The sequence below is a fragment of the Gavia stellata genome, chromosome Z, assembly GCF_030936135.1.
Source record: "Gavia stellata isolate bGavSte3 chromosome Z, bGavSte3.hap2, whole genome shotgun sequence".
In the NCBI taxonomy this organism is placed as follows: domain Eukaryota; kingdom Metazoa; phylum Chordata; class Aves; order Gaviiformes; family Gaviidae; genus Gavia; species Gavia stellata.
This window is the reverse complement of record NC_082637.1, coordinates 81,471,628-81,494,068: the sequence shown is the minus strand read 5'-3', so window position 1 is coordinate 81,494,068 and position 22,441 is coordinate 81,471,628. Positions and strand designations below refer to the sequence as shown.

At 38.4% G+C, this 22,441-nt stretch overlaps 1 protein-coding gene across 1 annotated transcript in view; it reads right to left on the bottom strand.

The window, feature by feature from the left end:
• The window catches only part of RASGRF2 (Ras protein specific guanine nucleotide releasing factor 2), a 128,359-nt gene that overhangs the window by 16,783 nt on the left and 89,135 nt on the right, over positions 1–22,441 (bottom strand). The window contains exon 18 of the mRNA XM_059833965.1: positions 10,640–10,746. Within this exon, the coding sequence (XP_059689948.1) occupies positions 10,640–10,746 (107 nt within the window). The remainder of the gene's footprint in view (positions 1–10,639; positions 10,747–22,441) is intronic.

The following is a 22,441-nucleotide window of genomic DNA, read 5'->3' as shown; positions in this document are numbered from 1 at the left end:
CTAGCGAGACTGGACACTGTTTTTTTCTCACTATTTTCTCAAGTTTCTCTGTTTATCTGCCTCCCACTCTGGTATTTCTTATCTCATACTCACCTTTTTGGAAAGGTCTGCTTTTTTGTTCCACATAGTGGAGTACTCAACCTAATAAGCTCGGTAAGTCAGACCGGTGCTTTCTGGCACCGCACGTAAGAGCTTCAGCATTTTAATTATTTCTGAGGCAGACTGGTATCTGACACAGGAAAACCCAACAACCATTTCTGTTGATCTCTGATATTGGAGAAAATCAAAGAATAGAACAATGTACGAACTTTAAGGTGGGAACTTACAGGAGCAGACTCCAAAAATGCTTCTACTGAGCTCAAAGCTAGCATTTTGATAAGAAAACTAAGCCCAAAATCTTCAGTCATCTAGTGCATCATAGATCTTCCTTGATAACCCACAGTTACTTGCAAGCAAGACAATGTCTGTGGCAAGCCCCTGCTTGTTTCCATGGGAACAGAAGCCACAAAGTTACTGAAACTGGGAAATGTTAATTTTCCCAAAGAGTGAGCTACAACCCTTTCTGTTGTGACAGGTTCCTAAATTGACAGCATTTCTGGAGACATGTGTCTCTGAGGAGAACCACCCCTGGTGAAGACACACGTCCTCACACCATGCGTTTCACTTGAGGGGATGCGGGAGCACCAGCGTGCACCCAAAGTCACAAAGGAAGGTGATGCTTAGTTTGGAAAAGGGATGAAATACTTAAGACGAGGAGGAGGACGCATGTTCATTAAAGAAAGTGGTGTCACAGCCACACTTACAGCTCTTTTTGAGAAAGCTTATTACTCAAAACGTCAGTGCTCAGAAATACCCTGCTGTCATCTGCCAGCAATGCCCTGGGCGTTTCCCTTCTCTTACAAGCATCCCTTCTTACCCTTCAAAAGTCTTCTCAATTTGGCCAGAGCTAATTCATATTTTGAAACCAACTAGTATCTGTGTCTTTAGATTTTTGTAATGTTTGTCCATATTAGAGGATGTTGGAGAACAGGAACCTGTGCAGTATTATGCTTTGAATGGTTACGTATGTCTCCAAAACTAGCAAAAAAATAGTTCCAGGTACTGCATTGTGTTTCTTTTATAAAATAAGTTTTCTGTAGCCATTGTCCAAAATGCCTCCTTTAGGAACTGTTTTAGCCTGTTTGCAAAAGACAACAGAGATTTTATTTTATTTATTTATTTAGGCTATGGAAATGGGACTAATCAGTGAAAGCATGAGGAATACAACTAAACTACATAAGAGTACTGTTTGCTCCAGTGATTTTTAAAAGAAAACCATTTGGAATATGAAACTATCAAAATTCAGCTAAAGAAGAAACCTTGAGTCTGCACAAGCTTAAGTAACCAGCATAATTAATAGTAGTATTGTCTGTCCTATAGTTTGATGGTGGCCACTCTATAAAAGAAGCTGGGTATCTTTGCTAGTCGTGCTACAAAAATATCATCAATGAACAAAGAAGGTATCCGACAGCTGACAAACCTAACATCCTCATTTAGCACGCTGGGTAAAATTCTCACCTGCCACTGTAAATGGGCAGATCTCAACAACATGGTCAGGATTTTATCTCCAAGTATGTTTTTCAAACCATAATTGCTTGATTAGTTTCATTACAGGATATTTTTTCTCAAGAAGTCTTACTTTATTGTAACTAAATTTATCACCAGAAAAGTTTATATTTTAAAAGTTACTTAATTTGTGAATCAGGAGGGGGAAGCCTCACCTATGAATATCAGACTCAGCAAAAATGAAGCACTTTCAATTTTGCATGTTTACAAGCCAGTTCTTATAAGTAATGAGAATTAATACATTGTACATTAACAGCAAAACATGTTTGTTGAGGAATCTCCACAAGACATTAGTCCTGGAATTGCTGGAAAACCTCATGCTGTTGGTAAACTATATGAACACGTAGTTCCCAGGGTTAGGGCTATCATCCACTTCAATTACACTGGCTTTGGAAGAAACTTCATGGTGGAAAAATCCACTTCTCTAAACTCAGAAAAACAAGAAGTCCTAGACCCTTTATCAGCATAGCCAGTCCAAACCATCATGGATGATAGGGACCAATTAGGGATTATAGACAGACAATGCATTGGTTTGTGGAACTCCTTCAGTCCCAGCTGCTGTCACACCTCCATGCCAGCCTGATCACAATTAGAAGATGTCACTTCACAGCACAGCCCTCCCACAGAAGAGACCTGGCCCTATGCAATGCAATTTCTGTTGTCTTACTGCCCAAAATCTCTTGTTTGTGCCTGGAGGTATTCTTTTTTATAGCAACGTACCAGCTGCTTCTTATAATGCAAGGAGAAAAAAAATGAAAAAAGGTGGGATTCAGAAGAAAATTGGAGACCTAATCTATTTTTCCATTGAAGTTCATGATCTAGGGAGTACTGAGATTCCAGTGTGATGAGCAATATACAAAAAATCTAGGGAAATAATTGCTCTTGAACATGTACATATATTTAACTCTACGTAGAAAGGTTAACATGAGAATTATGCAAACACTAAAATACTTAGCAACCAATTCCAAATATAATTTATAGATAAATAACTATCAATACATGCAGGTTATATCTATCTATATTATGGGTGTTATATATGGATATATAGTAATATATAACATATGTATATTATATCTATTAATAGTATAGGCACATGTAGACTATATGTAGCTATAGAGAGGTCTAGATATATTGTATATATGTATAGCACATCTCTATATATAACTTTAGACAACTTTTGTGATGTTTTTATCTGTTGTATCACCTGTTAATACATTTCACTATTTCTTCCAGCCATTGGAAGGACTTGATGATCTTACAGGTCTTTTCCAACCTTAATGATTCTGTGACTCGCAACAAGACCCTGCTACCATCCTGAGCAGTGAAGGCTGGCAAGCCTGAGTAAACCCACTATACGGGCTTACATATAAATGGCTGCATGTCTTAGACTACCCCAATGTTCAGAGAGACTGCTAGTGAAATTTACGTATCACAGAAAGACTACAGTCAGTCAGACAAGAACCACTCAATTTTCCAGCAGGTGCATTTCAATTTGACAGTGGTCTAATCCTTCATGAGGGGGCACATACCTTTAATATATTTTAGAGTCCATAGTAGCCTAAAGATTTGTGGGTCTTATTCAGATTGTCATTTGACTTAAGCAGAGAAATTAACTAAGATTCCCAAGCAAAATTTACACATTTATTTTTAAGTCCATTACTGTCAGTAATTTATTTAATATTTATACTGCAAAACCACTTATGAAATGTGCAGATACAGAAAAAAATGACAGTTGATGAGTTAAGTAGGAGGTCTGCCCTGGAGTCACCTAGGATAAGAATAGGATGTATGAAGTTCCCAACCGATCAAAAGCACCATGCACCATGTTCAGCACCACTTAATGAAGTCTCCCGCAGTAGAAGACTGCAGCAACAGAGAGAATTGTATTAATTTTGCTGTCACCCACCTGCTCTATGAAAGCAACAGCCTCCTTTGTAACTGCACAGCACTGAAGTCAGCATGATTACATTTTAAGTAGACTGATAACTAGCCTGTTGAGCTCTACCATGCACAGCAATGTTCTCTTTATAAAGTGCAAGCACATTCCCTTGCCAGGAAGAACTAGGAAAGCTGTACTGCAGTATGAGAAGTGTTTCAGAAGCAACCTATTCCAGCTGAGTGGAAAGAAAAAAAAAAAAAAGGCGATGATGGATTTAGAATCACTGGCCAGAAGAAAAGAGACTGCAGCAAAGGCAGCAGAAAGCAAGAAAAAGAAAACTTAGCTATGCTGGTCAGGTGCAACTAGAAATATGTAGATTTACTATTACTGGTTATAGATAACATAATTTTCAGGTTTTGACATAGGATCAGTGAAACCCCAAAAGCTTTTTCTCCCCCCTTTCTTTAAATCTTCATAAGTGAGAGGAAACGTTCTTCATTTAAACACTGTGAGGAAACATTGAATAACCCAGACAAATAAAAGGGAGCTAAAACCTGAGAACCTAACTTATATTTGAGCATGTCAGTGATAAGGATAAGGGGAAGGAATTGTGCATGGAGAAACCACAACGGAATTCTAGAGGGAACCCTTTCACAGAGTTGCATCATCCAACTTCAACATAACCCTATATGCTTCATGTAAAAATAATCTCACCTAAGTTCAGCTCTGAAACTAGAGCCAACTTTTCAACTCCTCAGGCACCTACTTACAAGGCAAAAGAGCCAATTGGCAGGCTGGCTTCGCCACCCTCTGATTGCCATGTGAAGGGGAGGAGGAGGAGTACGAGTTGTCAGGACAAATGTAGCACTACTCCCTCATGACAGTCTTCACTGAATGCATTTGGACTCATTTTGTTCGTTTCTCTCTCTTTTTAATTCCACTTTTCTTTTACATAGTGTTATGCTCTGAGGAGACCCAAGAATGGAAAGCTCTCCAGATGCTCTGGCCACCACTGGTGGAACGTGCCACCCACCTGAGTATCACACCCCGAGCTAGCAGGGCTCATCACGGAAGGGGGGACGGCTGTAGCCAGCTGACCAAGGGTGTCTCCCAGGCTGGAAGCCTTTTTTCAAGAATTTGGAATACTTTTAAATAGATGGGTTTTGCCCTACAATTATAATATATCTGCTCTCATGCCAAAGTGTAAACAGATAATTATTTCAATGGCATCAGTGGAGTGAGTCTTAATCTTCTACACAGCAGATCAAACTCTATCACAGTTAACTGGAGTTACCCCGTGCTGCAGTCCTCTAAAACTATATTTCGTTTTCCAACATAAAAAGCGCACTTCAGCTATCACATACAATTCTGCTGAGGGGAACGTTTATAAATTCACCTGCAGCAAAACATTTACACACATGGAAGGCAGAAATAAAAGGTATTATAACTGGCTATCAGGAAAGTTCATCCCTGAACTTGAATTAAGTCTGCCTTACTTCAAGAAGCAAGCAAAGGACAACAGCTTTGTCTTCCAGTTAGTTTCAAGTGCAAAGAGACAGTCATCATTTGATGAAGACTGCCAGTCCTGATTCTACAGTATCAGCGTTAGCCTGTCACTCCTGATGGAATATAATCAGGTTAAAAGCACAAGCAATGTTAATAGCATGACTGAGTAATTCTCAGCACGTACAACACAAACCTCTCCTCATCCAAGCACTGTGTAACCCCGTAGTACAAAGAAACCTTGAAAGAAGAATCTAGCCACTACGTATTGTCAGATTAAAGTGTTCAGGCCAGATAAGGAATGTGATATCCCTGCCTCTAAGTCCTGGGATGTAGGATGTTCAAGAGCTCTGCAGAAAGACCTCAGTGAAGAAGGACCTGTCAGGCTCCAGCAGAAGTGGGTGCAGAGTACCGCTAATTAGTTTGACTGACTGCAAGCTTGGCTACCATTCTGCGAGTGACTCACATTCCCTGAAGGGTCATGGTATAGCAAACCCTTATGCTTCTGCGACGTTTGGACAGAGCATAACAACAATTAAGTGCATTACTAGTCAATGCATAACTGTATTCTGCAAAGGACATAAGTTTATGCAAAATGGATTTCTTCACTAAGTGACCAACAGCATGCTGGAAGGCTCACTAAGGGTTCCTTTGTGCTTCCTCTCTCTGGGGCAACCTCTCTGTGTCTTCATTTCACAATTTATATCATTATGTCTGTTTATTTCAGAAGGAACCCCGGGAACATCTTTGCTGTTTCAAGGCAGAGGCCACAGATCCTAGGGGTTTGTTTGAAATGTAGTTAAAATACAGCACATCTTGCTATTGTAAAATAAGAGTGGCTTAAGTGTAATTTGTTCACATTTCTACAATAAACTTACTGTAACTTCGCCAGGCATCATATTCATTACCTTATGCCTTTAAACACGATCCAAGTGGGGCTCGTATAAAAGAATTTTTATATTATCTTTCATCCCAATGTACAAAATGGAATTGGCCAATTCATGTGCTCTAAAACTGTTTTCAACTAACCGAAATCATCTTTGCGTGGACAATTCTCTGTATACAGCTGTCCTCCATAATCCCTAAATGCTATCAATAACTACATCTGCAAAACCTTCTGTTGAAAACCCAACACAGCTTCATTGGTATGAACAGGAAAATGACTTGCAATAGGTTATTTCACAGCTGGAGCAACACAGGCATTGGGCATGAGATCATGACCTATACTCTCAAAATTCAGGCCTTGATCTTCTCCCCAGATCTTGTGGTAAATTCATAACTCACTGACGCTGTCTGGCAGCCATCTAGTTTGTAAGAGAGTTAAGATTTGCCAATTCATTCCAGTTGAGATCTTCAAAGAAGCCAACGGGAACAAGCACCCAGCTGTCATTCAAAACTGGGAAGTCTGGAGAAGCCAGCCTCTCTTTCTTCATCAACAGATGCGAAAGCTTTCTCCTTGGACAAGCTCCATTTCAATCTGCTTGTCACAGAAGCAGAAAAAACTTGATTTTGTAACATGAAGCGTTTAGATAAAAGACATGAAAGTATTGTTAAACAAAGAAAATGAGGCTGTAAGACCTCAGTAGGATAATGAAAATCATACAAAGACTTTCTTCTCTTGGCCTCCTTTTCCCTTCTATTTTTCCATCTCTACAGGAGTCAGTGGGAGTTTTATCCTCATGAGCCCCTTCCGTTCCCATCAATGCTCTTGTCTTCACAATGACTGTCTGCGTCGTCATTTGTGTTTTCATTGTTTACAACAGGAGAATCCTACGCTGTTCCTCTCAATTACATTTTAAAAACGAAATGTAAACATGAACATTTTGCTGTTATTTTGGGCAAAAAGAAAGCTTTGCTTGGTTGTAGGTGGCTGAATGAAAAAGACAGAGAAGAGTAGGGAAAAACAGAGGAGGGACAGGGAGTGAAAAGAACAAAAATGTAAATAAAAAAACCTGGAAAACCTAAACGAGCCATCTTTCATGCTGTGCTGGTTTTGGCTGATGAGCAATACAGGTTTGATTCCTCTTGCTCAGTGTGGTAAAAACAAAATGTGTCACATTATGTGAGGATGTTTTTTCCAAATTTTTATCTGTGCCTTGGGAGCTCCTGGAGACATGAATTAGTTCCTTCTGTCCTCCTGAAAGGGCTGCAGAACTGGCATTATCACTATATATACACTTGGAATTTAAGTGAGGCTTCTACAGCGTATGACCCAAGTTTTAGAAATAATGAATCCTTTTTCTAAGCATTGTTTAGTATGATTTCAAGATAACAAAACCACTTTATGAAAGCATGTCCTCACTGAATAGGCTGAATTGTTAATTTTAATGATTCTGTTTTCTGGCCACAGAAAAGTTTACATACTAAATACTGTCCACACTCAGATAAATTTTAAAAACCACATGATTTAAACAAAAAACAACCCTGAAACATCCACAACTGTGGTTTTGATACAGTTGCAAGACACTGTAGGAAGCTAATTCATTCCATAGCCCAGCAGAGGAAAGACCCTCCAAACCCTGGCCAAGTATTTGCTAGAGAAAAGTGAGGAAACACAAGGCTTTCAACCATTTGTTTGGATAATTCCTCTATCCCTCAGTTCATGCACTAACCCTGACCCATGTTATTATACGCCTGGGAGGAGGACACTAAAGCAAGCCAAAGGGATCCAGAGGGAGGGATGGAGGACAGGGAATAACTAAATGGGATGATACATGTAAGAGCACTTTTAACAGATGTTTGTGTGTCTTTACATTGCACACATTTCTCAACATAGCCCGCACACTCCTCTGTGACCATGCAGCACCTCATGTGCTCTGGGCACTAGAACACAATAAATCAGCACAATAATTTAGGCAGACAAATAACTTGTAGAGACTTGACTGTCACTGGTGGATGAGAGAGCACCAGAATTGAGTTAGTTATGCTGCAGAGTTACTCACATGATGCAACACTAAGCATGTCTGTAGTAGCATCTCGGACCCTAAAAAGCGAACTAAAGAAAGCCCCACAGTTTACCCATCTAATGCCATTGGTTCTCTTTACATCTAGTAATAAGGAAATGGCATTTTGGCAGAAAAAAATCTGCACAGCAGGTCACCTTTTACAGTGGTGCAGGCTACCAATGACCACAAGGATCTCAGGCACATCACAAGGAAAACAGTCTACAAGACAGTGGGAGAAGCTTCTCCCACAGAGGACAGAAACTGCCTATTTGGTGTTGGGAGTTTTTGCAGCAAAAGCAAATTCAAGGCCAAATGGAGAGAAAACAGCATCAGCAAAGCATACTGAATTGCACGTTTATCTTTGTGAATATAAACTTATTCTGTTAACAACAACTTTTTTTTTTTTTTTTTTTTTTTTTTTTTGAGAATAAAACCTGCCCTTGGCTGCTGATGAAGGTGAAGGATGTCTCAAATGCGTTAAGTGGCCAGAGAATGATGCAAATACCTGAAAATGTAATAAAGTTTTTGGCAGGTCTGTTGATCTCATAGAATTTTAATACTTACACTGTTTTGTCATTTTGTAAATCTAATAAGAATTTCTTCACCAGACACTGGTGGCTAAGGGTTCTCTGGCTTGCAGTTTGTGTTGTTACTGTAAAATGAGGCTCTGAGCTACTGCTCTCCCAGGACTATACATCTTTACTGCCAACATTTCATACTATTTGACCAGACAGTAATTCTTCACTTGCCTTCCTTAAAGCAGTCCTGTCCCATATTTTTTTGGCAGAAACTAGTCAGTCATTTCTGGTTTGCTGAGGTCTTCTGTCCTTTCTCTCTCCCTAGTCTCAGAAGTAAACAACACAAAAAGCTGATGACATGCTCTGTTGCTGTAGCATTCATTACTTTCTGTGCTAAAGCCCTTGCATTTTAAAATATGTGCTATACTGGAATACTGAATTAAGAGAGCTAGAGAAATAAAATTTGCCACCCTTGCCATCGAAAAAATAAAATGCAGTGAGTGACTAGGGAGTCCAGGTAATATCTTCCACTTTGAAAATGCAGTGTTGAATTTTTACTCATTACCTTTGTCCTCTTAATATTTTTAAAAGAATTCTAATTGTAAACATTATGCAAAAGTAGACGCAAAAGTATTCAGGACAGTATTATATTTTTGCATATCACGGGACCTTTGAAATGGAAGCAGAGAACACTTGTATTTTTAAGGAAGGAAAGTACATTTTCAGTAAATTGCTACAAGGACGGAGTATGCTCACACTCTTCACAGTTACTTTGTGTTTATGATAGAGAATCATCACAACTCAATCAGGGTCAGCTCTGAAACTTAAACTTCAGTCTAAGTAGTTGTAGACAACTTAATGTAGACCAAAGTCTGATGACTCCTAACATTTTCACAACCACATTAATTAGCACAGATGGTCAACTCAGCTCATAGCACTTACTTAATACAAACTGTGGCAGGGACACAGCAAGTATGTACAGTACACTACGGTAACACAGAACAGTAGTAACAGACTTCTGCTGTTCCCATTACAGCTCAAGATTTTGCCATGCAATGATTTTCATTTAACAGGTAGTCAGAGAGAACTTAGTGTACATAGATTGTTTCCCATAACTAAAAATGTTTAATCATTCCCATGATACCAGGAAAGGTTTTATTAATCTCTTCTGGGCTATTTAGCTTTTCAAACACAACCAATTTTCCAACTTGTGCACTTCTTAAAGACTTCATTCTCTAGCAAACTTAACCTCTATGAAAATTAAACCTATTACTTGGAAGAAAGGGAATTAAGTTTGACATAGGACAGCTTGACATTGCTGCAGTTAGCTGTGCAATAAACCCTTTTTAGATCAAGTATTCTTGATTATTAGCATGCAGTGACAAAGCAGTCTATAATTGACATGAAGTCCTGTCCATCCAAGACATAACGAAAATTTTTTATTTGCTTCCAAAGTGCTTTCACGCTTTCTCTTTCCTTCCCTCCTTCTTTCTTTCCGTCCTTCCTTCTTTCTCTCCATCCCTCTTGCTCTCCTTCCCTCCTTTGTTTCTTTCAATAATTTTCCTGGTAGTCTTCTACATGTGTGCCAAAATCTTTCAATGTTGGTCTCACCTGGCAGCTTAAAGGACATGGCTATCTATGAAATTCTACTAGCTACTCACATTTTTTTTCCCCTCCCTCTGCCAATACAGTTTTATGATTATGTATCAGACCCACAGTCCCGTCATGGTTGTAGAAGGACCAACATGAAGGACTGTGCCTCTTTCCCTATATGATTCACAATAAATAAATAAATATCTGTATGCAAACACAAATATTTTAACACATTCAGTCAAAGTAACTGAACCAAGCTGACTGTAGCATGACTGCTCACAATCTGAAAGATTAATTCAACCCACTTATTATGTATTAACACATATTACAACAGTAAAGCACTGACACACAATGTTATCAGGAATAATGTTGCAACTGGATATTTTCCAGAGCGCTTTGCAAGGCTAAATGAAGGATTCTTCACTTGCTTAACAGTGTGTTTTTACAAGCTAATTTTCCGTATTATCTTTACAGCACTGACTTTTCAGACTGTTTGACCTCCACTACACTATACACTAGCACTGCCTAAAAAGATTTTGTAGGGAGAATGCAGACATATTACAGGTGGACAGGAGAAGGGTGCAACAGGACAATACCTGAGAATGCTTCGAGACCCAGTGGCGCAAGACATTTAGGACGCGATTCGTGGCTGCTCTGCGTATGATGAACTCTTTGTCACACATGCGTTCAGAATTGTTAAATCCTGTGCGGAAAAAACACACATTGAAGTTAAAGGAGATAGCAAAAATTCAAATACAGTATGAGTAACTTGGGTAAACTGAAAGCTCATTGAACATTTATGTGTAATAAAAGGAAAGATGCCTACATAGCCTTTCAGGTACGACCATTTAGACAGCTGAAATTCTGCAAGATCAGTAGAATACCACCCTGCCCATCATAACTAATACAGACACCTCCTTAGGTCAGTATTCAGTTTTAGAAAGATGAATAATATTTGCCTGCATCATTAACATCAGGTCTTCCTCCAGTATGGAAGAAAACAACAGTAGAAACCGAAACCAGACCAAAAATATACAGGGCCTGTAACCAAGCAAATTACAGAAGGAAAATGAGTACGATTTAGAAAGGGGAAGGAGGTAAATTTCAGAAGTGGTAAAGAAATAGCAGGGGACAGTAGTTTAAACACAGAGAAGGAGAAGGTAAACACAAGACATGTTGCTTTGTAACAGCAGTATTGTACAGGCTCTACTAGTCAACAATTTTTTTACCACTGGGATGACAAGAAAGTGAGAAGGTATACAGAAAACACATTTACAACGCCAGCTGCCGGAAAACAAAGATTTGTCAACTACAGCATTTCCCCACACATCTCGTAAAGACAACTTTTTTTTAGTCAGCCATATTTACTTATAAAGAAATGGTTTTATGAAAAAACTAGGAAGTGTCTTCCTACATTCACACTATTGCTTCTTTCTCTTCTCAGTCTGGTTTAGCGCTATCATAAATACAATCTGTATGACAAAATAATGATTAAATTATTTTAATAATAGTAAAATTATTACATTAAACCACCAAATTTTTTAAAAAATTGATGCCTCTGAAGATGCACTTGAGAAGTTTACATTTTTCTAAGTTTCTGTTAGACTTGATCTTACACTGTGCTGCTTTCCATTTCACCCAATACAGAGTCCAAGGAACAACTGGAAACACCCTTCCATATGACCAGTACTTTACTATTTTTTGGGCATAAAAGCTGTTCTAAAGCCTATGTATTATTATAAATAGCAAAGGCAGATTAAACTTCTATTTATTCTGTGGGAAACCCATTGGAGGTATTCTTAGAGGCTAGTATTAGTTTTGCTCTATTTTTATTAAAGTCAATCCAAAAAATCCAAATTGCTGCTCCGTATTTTTGGAACGATAAGCAGGAAAAGAAAAGTTTAACTGCAGTCTTACATCTTTTACTGTAGGCTGGACCCCAAAATCCAAATGTATTTTCTACGTCTATGTTTCTTGGAACTTTTTTAAACTATGGCATATTACATCGTAGTTGACATCTAAGATTTAATATCAAAGGAAGGTTCATATTAAAACATCTTCAGAAGTTTCATTGCCCATAAACAGCAAAGTAAACAAAATCTCTGAGGCTTTACTCAGTAAAAGGTAACCTAGGCAACATTTTGTGTGTTAATTTTCTGTGCCTTTACAGTTAACCTTTTGCAGAAGCAATTAGGCATACACATTATAAACTGTTCAATTAGCCACTTAATTGCAGCAATGAAAGTCACAATGAAAATTATATATTAAAGCAGTGGAGTCTTTAGCAAAGTAACACTAAGGAAAAAAAGTTTCAGTAAGCTGGAAGGAAAACAGGAAGAAATCTACAGAGACAGTTTTCACTTCGCTGCAAAAAGAATAAAAAGAGCAAGAAAGGAAGAAGGAAAACCTCCAGAGATCACTTCAGCAAACTTTTATGGTCCTCAGAATTTCATCAATTTTTAAGCAGTAATTAGCTTGTTGTGGAGAATATGCAACATGTTCACTCAGAACCACACTGTCAGTACTTAATGTTGATGTCTCAAACCTATAAATGGAGATCTCCAGTTTTGTAAGAGAAGAACTTAGCTGAACAGAGATGCACATGTGAATTTAACTCCAAGCAGGTGATTCATTGTACATCTTCAGGTACAAGACTTCAAATAAATAACTAAATCAGCAAAATACATTTTTTTCAAAATAAAACTGGAAATCTATTAACTCCATTCTGACCTTGTTTTTAAATACCAAACAACTCGGAAAGCTAGGATGTGTTTCCTTCTTTCTTCACACTTCACATTTGTAATTTATTATTCTTTGTAGAAACAAAAAAGAATCCACAAGTCCTCAAGCAATGCTTACTGTACAAGACTTAAATCTGCAGACTGAAGAAGATTATGTTTGTGACATTTTCTTGTGTAAATGGAATGGAATGGAATACCCACTGTTCTCTGTATACGGGCTTAGTGTCCTTCCATTTGGATGTCTGGCTTTACCTCAAGTTTTTCCCTCAGGACTTGTTTTGAGTAACAGTAGACCTCAGGTAGGCTCCAGATTCAGTAGGTTTGACAACAGCTCAGCAGAGTTAGACCTTAAGCCAGAGCCAGTTATGCTGGAGAATAATACATGGAGTCCTTTGACCTTCCTGAGGCAACTGAAGCTGGAGCAGGACAAAGCTACTGGGACTTGCAGTGTTCAGCAAAAGAAGCCTCTGCCTCTGTTCCTCTTCTACGATCTACCATGCTATTTCCAAGCAAATGCTTCTGCATAGACGTGGAAAGAACAAGGAGCAGTTCAGGACAAAGGGATTGATTATACTCCCACTTCAAAAAGTGGTGATAATGTTCTGAGCAACGCTGGAGATTTGCACTACAACAGAGATGAAGAACTGCCCCTCATGAAGATGGAGGTGTGCAAGTCATCATTGACTAGTGTGGAGGGATCTGCAGAAGCGAAGCATATGATCTTCTCTAGGTCTATCACCAGAAGACATTGCGAAGTGTGAACCTGTTGAATGGTGTGTAGCACACTGCTGGCTCTTAGCTCTTCCATCCTGAACTAACTTGTAACTGAAGCAGTGTTGTTCCTAAATCAGGGTTCTTTACCTGGTGTGCAAAACTCCAACCAACACAATGACTCGAGATACTTGTCTTTATTACCAGTCTGCAGAATGTGGTGCTGGGCATTTAACACCAGTCAGCACACCTCTCAGAAACACACAGGGTCTTTCATACAAAACAATAACAAAGAAAGAATCACATTACAATAACTGATTGGTCACTCATACTAAAGTCCATCTGCACATGTCTTAATTTTAATGTAACTCATTATACTAAGGTGGACTTATACTTGCATTTAAAATCTCCTCCTAGGGGTGTATTTTTTAGTATTATAATCACCTAAGGTTAGTTTAGGATACAAGTCTTGATTAAATTCCAGAATACTTGTCTACAACAAATCATATATCACTACACACCATTACACACACTAAATAGGTTATTGTCTACTCAAAAGGTCCTCATACAGTAGCATTGTCTTGACCAGGATGCGTATCCCAGTTACCAGGGTGAGTCTTCATCTCCGTCCTCAAGGATACCTGAATTCCATTGCTATAATCTGGTTCCATATACAGCAGTGGGAGCCAGGACTGACATGCAATAGAGATGGTTACCATCCACATCATTAAAACGCCCAGCAGGCACAGATTAATTAGATTAGTCTCAAAATTAGAAGTTATTTAATAACTGTTATTATTCACTAGATAAGCTTAAGTGGATTTACATACAAGATTTCTTCATTAAAATTACAGACAATAGTCACCATCTTTTGATCTAGTCACCTATCAGAAGACTATATAAATGTAAAGTTATACCTAGATTGATACCAGCAAATCTATTCAAAACTAATGTCAGCTCCCTTTCCATCAGTATAGCAACAGCTAAACACCCCACCATTGAAAGCGGTGGATTGTATAATTCCTGATAATAAGAAAATTATGTCATACTATTAACCTAAAGAAAAATTAGTGAACATTGAAGGTGAAAGCAAAAGAAATCTCAGTAGTTCTTACAGTCACTGAATAGATCTTTACATTAACCAAAAGGTGAAGACATGTAAGAGGAAAGATACTCAAGAACATTCCAATCGCACAGAAGAGTGTTATTAATTTCAGGATCTTACAAAACTAAGAAAACCCAGAAAAAATGTCAGCTGCAAACAAGTAAGATCAGTAAGCCTTGTTACTCTTTGGTCTTCTAACTTTGATAGAAAAGGTCTAAACAAAACACTAAAGAAAAAACCCCTCAATAAAAACTTCTTGCCACAGCTGTATTAATATAGAAGCAGCTACATGCAAAACTAAGTCCTTTGCTAGCATTGGTTTTGCTCCTCCTAACTTTCAAAGCCACGTAGGCTTTGGGACAGAAACTTCAAAGGGGAGATAACCAGACTAAGATCTGATGAAACCTCTACAGAAGCTATCTAAGCGGGCATCAGTGAACTTTGATGGTGACATCAGTGTATCCTGCACTTCTCACAGTGCAAATTCTTTCTAATACATCAGCTTTACTGCTGCTTCTTACTTATTCCTCTCTCTTTCTGCCCACCTAATCCTCTCCTAATATAACACCAAACAAAACCCTGAGCCACCATGACAACTGCAGCTATTCCATATGCATAGCCTACTTGTTTATGCATATTTTAAAGAGCCCACTATACAATGTTATCTGGTTCTGCAAGTTCACGTCGCCACTTAGAGATAACCCACGTGTCTGCTGCTGTCCATGCTGCAAAAGGTAACCTAAATCCTCCAATCCTGTCTAGTTTTGCAACAGGTAACAGCAGCGCTGGTCTAGCACTCACCTACTGCAAAAGAATGGGAGACAGCCAGGACCTGGCTGGGCCACACATCACCTGCTCCGCCTGTCCATGTGCAAGCGTGAAACTGGACCTGCTCTAAGTGACTTCGCGAAGTATGCAATATGAAATTTTGTCATGGTTTAACCCCAGTAGGCAGCTAAAAGAAAGGATGCTGACCAGAATTGGTAACTGAGGCTTTAGGTCAGATGTTGATCTGCAAGGAACAAGGGTTTCATCACACCTCTAAGGCATATCTCAGAAAGCATCCTACCAAACAGTTCCCAGTTAACCTTTCAGCATTGCTGCACCCGCTCTATTATTCCCCATATACTTTTCCTACCTATTTTGGTGTTCAGAACAGTTTTTAACTCTGATTATACAGTCCCTAGTGTAATATCATTCCTGTCCATGACTTGGACTTGGAGGCACTCTTAGCCATGTAGGCTATAAATCTAGGTGGGTTGAAAGAATAACAAAATAGCCGTATCTGACCACATAAAATTTCATCTAGCTTGGTATCCAGAAGCAAATGCTTGCAGAAAGAGTCTTTAAAAGGGGCAATTCTGAAGCAGTCTTTCCCGTAGCGTGTTATCCTTGGCATTGAGCAGTTTGGGGGCTAACTACACAGGTTACACTTAAATCAGCAGGAAAGTAGTCATGATTTCTTTTAAGTTCATCTTCACTGTGGTTCCAGGAGAGGAGAGAGGTGAAGGGTCCCATCTATCAGGATGCCAACCTTTGCAACATTTTAATTAGGATTCTGGATGGAACTGCCCACATCCAGACCCCATGGTGAAATAACCTGAAACACTCCATGGTGAGTATCTGTTTCTCTCCTGAAGGAAGCAATTTTTCTACATTAGAAATATCAGCAATATTTCTAATCATTAATCATCTTAGTGGGCAGCTGCTTCAGTGAGTGCTACTTTCAAGTAATGCTTTTGTCTAGTATCTGTTGAGATTAATATATACTGCTTCCACAGATAGTTTCTTCACATAACGGTGATGCAGAACTTTTACCCCAGGCTGTCAAACACAATAGCCAGCATTGCTAGCTTCAGTGAATTACTTCTTTCAATATAATTTAATCACTCTGTTCATGTACTTGACTTCAGATTACGTTATGCAAAATCCAGTTTCACCTTCAGATGTTTTTCTTATGTGCACTATAATCAAAACTAATATTTTTATAGTTTCCAGTATTACCAAAGATTAAAAAAAAAGGTGCTGAATAGACATAAATCTCAACACCTGCAGACAAAAATAGATCAAACTATGACAATGCCTTGTACAAAGATAGCTCTTCTTATGTGAAAGTCTAAAGCACTTTTCAGTGGTAAATGTCATTGTTTATCCCATTCATAAAGCAAAAAACCACAGGCAATCAATGCCTGCAGGTAGGATGTATCAGTGTTTCCACCTTTGGAACTGCTGCACTCAGGACCAGATTCATAGATCTCATCACATGTCAGTGTGAGACAGAGAACAGACCCTCTCCTCAAAGGCTACTAGTAAGTGCCTATAGCAAAATCCTGTCCCACTCTTTCTTTTTCTACCGGACGAACCTGACTCTATCAGCAATTTACAGTATTTCCTCTTTAAAATCCACCTCACCCAAAAGGAACATTTGTATTATGTTAAATTCTGCATGGTGTATATTAAAGAAATTAAATGATGCACATTTGCTTTTCTATTTCACTTAAGATGTCAAAAACTCTAAGTCTAGTTACAGTAACTGTATTCTCTGCATTTTGTTTTTCTGCATTAATACATCAGCACCCAAATCCTGAGCACAGTAATTAATTGGTCAAAAGTTTTGACGATACATCTATTTTTAAGGATTTACCTACACAAAAAATCATTTCCATTCACAAGATTTAGGGATAAATTGTTTGAAGTTATGAAAAGTGACTTCAACAAGTTTCAGGTGTCTTTCTTAGAAAAAACTTCATTTCAGAAAAAGATTTTATGTGTCAGTTTCACTGAAATACTCTGGAATCATGCACTGAAGCTGTGTTAGCACCTAACATAGGAGAAAATTGCATTCCAGCCTTTGAGAAGGTCACAGCAAACTCTACAGAGTCTCAGGGAGGTGGAAGGGAAACATCCATGGTTCACGAGACAGGGGAAAAATAATCAAAAAAAGCATCAAATGTACTTCTCTGTCTTGTGAGATTTTTCTTTCTTCTGATAAATACGGTTGGCAAATATCAGTGTTACTTTCTGACCTGGATAAAGAATAAACACAAACCCCAGCCAGGCTTGGAGCAGAGCAGTTTTCACCCACAGACTAAAACTGAAGAAGCCTCTCCAATATATGCAGCACAAAAGAAAAGCCTTCCCAATATATATGCAGCACAAAAAACCTAATTATAAAAAGTTTTCGTTGATTTACCTAAAAAAGTTTGGATGCCTGTTTAAAGATACCCATCTTTGCTGGTCACACATTCTCAAGCAAGTAATTGGGTTTCACACATTTTCACAGAAATGTGTCAGAGAGCAAGTAGACTAGTATTGATAAGAAATCTAAACTGCCAATGATTCTGCTCTCCTTTTCATTACTTTAATTATGATATCAGGTTGCCATACACTAGCCAGTTGAAGAACAGCAGAGCTGGAAAAGAAGACCATATTAACTGAGTTGAAAAGAAGCATAAAGATGATGAACTCCAACTCACTGCATACAGAATATCATATTTGATCAATAATACAGTTCTTCATTTTTTTAGTAATTATCAAATGTGCACATTCAGATTTATAATGGAGCAGGTCATATGAGCAGTCTGAGGCTTGAAACTAGCAGCTATCAAATCTAGCCATGATCTCTGGGCTACCTCAGTTTAAGAGAGAGGCATATTTAACCATTCACTATGCCAGGGTTTGAGTCTGTTTCATGAAGAGTTATAAACTCATACAGCACCCGAAGTGACTATTAAAAAGCAGAAGAAATCAAGTGTCCAATGCATTTCAGGCTTTTAATTTCACTTTCACTGGTCCTTGGGACATATGAAATCATTTCGTTCTAAGAAATATGCCGCTGACAATCCCTGTTGTAACCATCCACGTCAGAAATAATTCCAAGTATGTATTTGATTCTTCTGCCTAAAGCCTCTGCCACAAATACAATCTAACTATCAAATCAAGTCAAGGGATTATAGTCTTAGTAAGGTAAATCCCATGGATTCACATGCACCAGCTGATGTACAATAGTGTAACACTGATAGAGCTATAGTGACTGTGTTTAATTTCTGCAAAATACTTAAGGGAAAGGTTGGTAAACTATTTTTAAATGACTCTTGCTTTAGAAAGATTTTTTCTAATCAGAGAAGTTTAAAGAACACAACATTGAGATAAAGCAGTTATGTCATGATTATGCTGAAAACTTGAACTAAATCCAGAAGTCTAAAAATACATCAGTCCAGAGAAATAATTTTGGTTTAATGGGTGGGAAAAAAAGATAAGTGTCTAAAGAATATGCTTAAGATCAAGTTACTATTCTAATTCCTAGTAATAACATTAAGGTTGCTCTGAGAATTACAATAATCTATGAGATTATATGGTTAAAACATGAGTACCACAAAGAATGAAAATATTCCTTTAAACTCAAAGAACTTCAAATTTGAAACTTTGTCCTTTAAAAATCCTTAAAAACAGGGTAACTGCTATAGATGTAACTGGCACACACTTCGGGTTTCTGGTTTTTTTAATGGAGGTATTACCTCAGGAAACCATATCAGAGTCTCACATTTGGAAGAAAAGAAAATAGCATTGTTCACTTCTCCATTAAAAAGAGAAAAACCCAATGTGTGCGTGCATTAGCATTTACATATGTTGTAACAACACAGGGAATGAGTATCTGGAGCTTTAGACTACTGCACTTTGTAGGATGCATTTTCCACAACTGTAAGTAGCAGTGACTCCATTACCACTGCACAACATCCTATTCTTTTCTTCTATCAGCAACAGCAAAGAGAGCCAACAAGGAGTTAATGTCTTCACCAAAATCTAATGATAAATTTTGGTGCACCTGCATACATCTTCAAAATCATTGTTGTTTGCACACAAGAAGTACGTGTGTGTGCATGCATGTGCAAACTCCTAGTCCAATTATTCTAGTGAAGTCTTAGGCAAAACTATCCGTATCTTGTGCCTTTATTTATAGATATATCCCTACAAAAGAACAGATCCTGAATTTCAAAGGCTGTTGTTGCCAATTGTGTTTATAGATTGAAGAATACCATGACAAATTCGCAATGTGACAGCAGAATTTTTTCCTATGACTTATTTAATAAAAGAACTATAGGGAACAATTGACAAAGAAGAAAAGCCTTTTTGAACAGCCTACTTTAACAATTATATTTGTGACTGTTTTAGTACATCTTAGACACTTTTTTTTTAACGGCAGTAATGTTTGAATTATATTCCATGAATAATGACAAGAATGGCAACACTGCAGTTGATATTTCTTTGAATTTGTACATCAGCCAAGTGCGTTTGCCTGTGTTCTTGCTGTGTCTCTTAGACTTTGGGGAACATGCAAGCAATTTTTACCTGCTGGTGTATTTCTGCATTTCAGGTGATCTCTAGCTCTTGATTTCTTTAATTACACACTGTCTATACTCTCAACCTGCACTATCAGCAATATTAAGAGTACAGCAGATCTTTTTTGCGTAATGCTCAGTCTTTTCAAGAACTATTAAAAGTAAGCTTTCAGACCTTTAAAATGCTCAGTGAGCCCTGCCACACAGGAAAGGTTAAAATAAAGTCTATGATAATGTACAGATAGAAACAGAAAACGGCAAAAAAATGCTTTTGGAATTTTTTCCTTTAGTTGGTCTGGGCTTTTTATATAAGCTAAAGGAGGTAGTTTGCAAAATTTTTCAGATTTTTTTATGACAATAGGAGTAAAGGTTAAATGGAAAGGAGGCGATAATTGCAAAGAGCCAAATGTATCATTTTTCAGACCATCTGTGAACAGATAGTTGACTGTCATGCAAAACAAAAATTGGCAAGATGCATACCAGTCAACAAAAAATCTCTGAACAAAACGTCCATCTCATAAGCAGCTTCCAGACCATTTATGATTAGGCCACAAATAAAGCAACTCAATAGCAGCATAAACAACTATTAATTATGCAAGCAACACTTAGGGTCAGGGAAACAAAGGAAAGGAAAAAACCCCATTAAAAAATCCTCCCAAAACTTCTCTTCCCAGCCCATGCACACCATTGGGTGCACCAAACGTGGTGAAGTTAATAGGGAATTCTAAACAAACCTGCCCTCATTATGAACCCAGACCTTTTGGTCAAATTTCCTACTTGCAACATCAACATACTAGGGCTGCTCTCCTGCAAGCAGTGGTCACAGCTTCATTCCAGCTTCTCTCCTTCTCAGCTTTGGAGAGCAGAGGAAAATGCCACCTAAGAGCCACAGAAGCTCAGCTAAACCAGCGGAAAATACATATTCAACACGTCCCATCCAATCAATCGCAGTAGGATTGTGGTGACCCATTTTGTGGGGGCAGGAATATGGGACTGTACTAGTGTCTCCTTTCTCAGATGACGAAGGGGTTTTTCTCTCAGTGCCCTTTTGCTTGCACATGTCTATTAAGCAGAGAGTTTTCCCTACAGCTGCTTAGGACTTAGTGCAATAGGTCAGGAAACACATCGTTCACAGCGTCGTAACTCAGGAAACGTCCAGTGCAAATACTTTTTTCCTGAGTAGTCGGCTTCTCTAATAAACTAGATAAAGAAATTAATTTAAGAGAGAGGAACACATAAAAAAAAGGGGAACCTGAATTTCTGCTAAAGTGAAAAAAAACGGTGGCTCTTAATTCCCAAAAGCAGGGATCACTTGAGACAAAACTAACCTTCATCTTTAAGTCATTGTTTTAATTCAAAGTTATTGCTCTAAGAAAATGGCAAGGGGAGATACAACTTAATTTGAATGTGAATGTTTAGCCAGTTATCTAAAATTGCTAAGCAACAATTTTGTTAACTTCAAAGGGCTCCTAATTCAGGATCAAAAATAGAAGTCTATTCAAATGCACTACAGAGTAGGTGAATATTCAGAGGAAAGGAATAACATTCAGGGTTATTGAATTAGGAGGCAGACTCCAAACAAATTAGCTTTAATCTCTATTTTCATTTTGCTACCGATTTCCCACTAAAATATCCTCTGGCAAGAGAAAACATACACAAATGTCTCATAAAAGCAGCCTGGTGCATGAGTGTTAAAAATATAGCCTGGAACAGAAAGCAAGTTTGCCTCTCTGCTGGGGCATGGTCATCAGCCCCTGTTGACCCCACACATCACGCAGACCGAGCCCCCCATCCAGCCCGGTGGGCTGGTCACAACGTTGGCACTGGCCACCTCTAGGTTTGGTAATGACATCTGGGCAACTCCTGACTACCTTCCAGCCACCAGGATGGAAAGCTGATTGGTATACGCCAGTGATTATTTGCCACACAACCTTTTTTGATGGAGAACAGTGTCAGCTGTAGAGTAAGTCAATGAGTACCTCCCACCTGGAGTTTTTTAGTCAAAATGGGGAACTCCAAGGAAGTTCAGTATTCACATCTCAATGCTTCTCAAACCTCTCTGAATCTGCATAAATTGGTCTGGAAATATCACTAAAACATGTTCCCAAGAGGGAACTAGTACTCACTTTCCCAGTTCCTGGCTAGAGCCATTAGTGAAACAAAAGCAGCAAGTAAAAAAACTCGCGTAAAGGATCAGGGGAGGATAACAAATCCTACACCAAATCTTTTCTTTCTTGGAACTAAGCATCTTAGATCCCTGATAGACAGGGGGGATTGGCGGTGGTCACAACACAAGCAGGATTGGTAAGTATGCCTGAAACAACAACTTCACTGATATCTCTGACAGGAGGCTAGATGCCCTCAAATTCAATCTCGAAGTTCCATGTGGGAATCCATGACCTGAAGAAGCACAGTTAAAATTAAGGTCTGCTTCCAACTGCTTAGAAACAATCTCCGTGATATTTGTGACCCAATTGTGCCAATTTACTCCTGTGAAGAGTA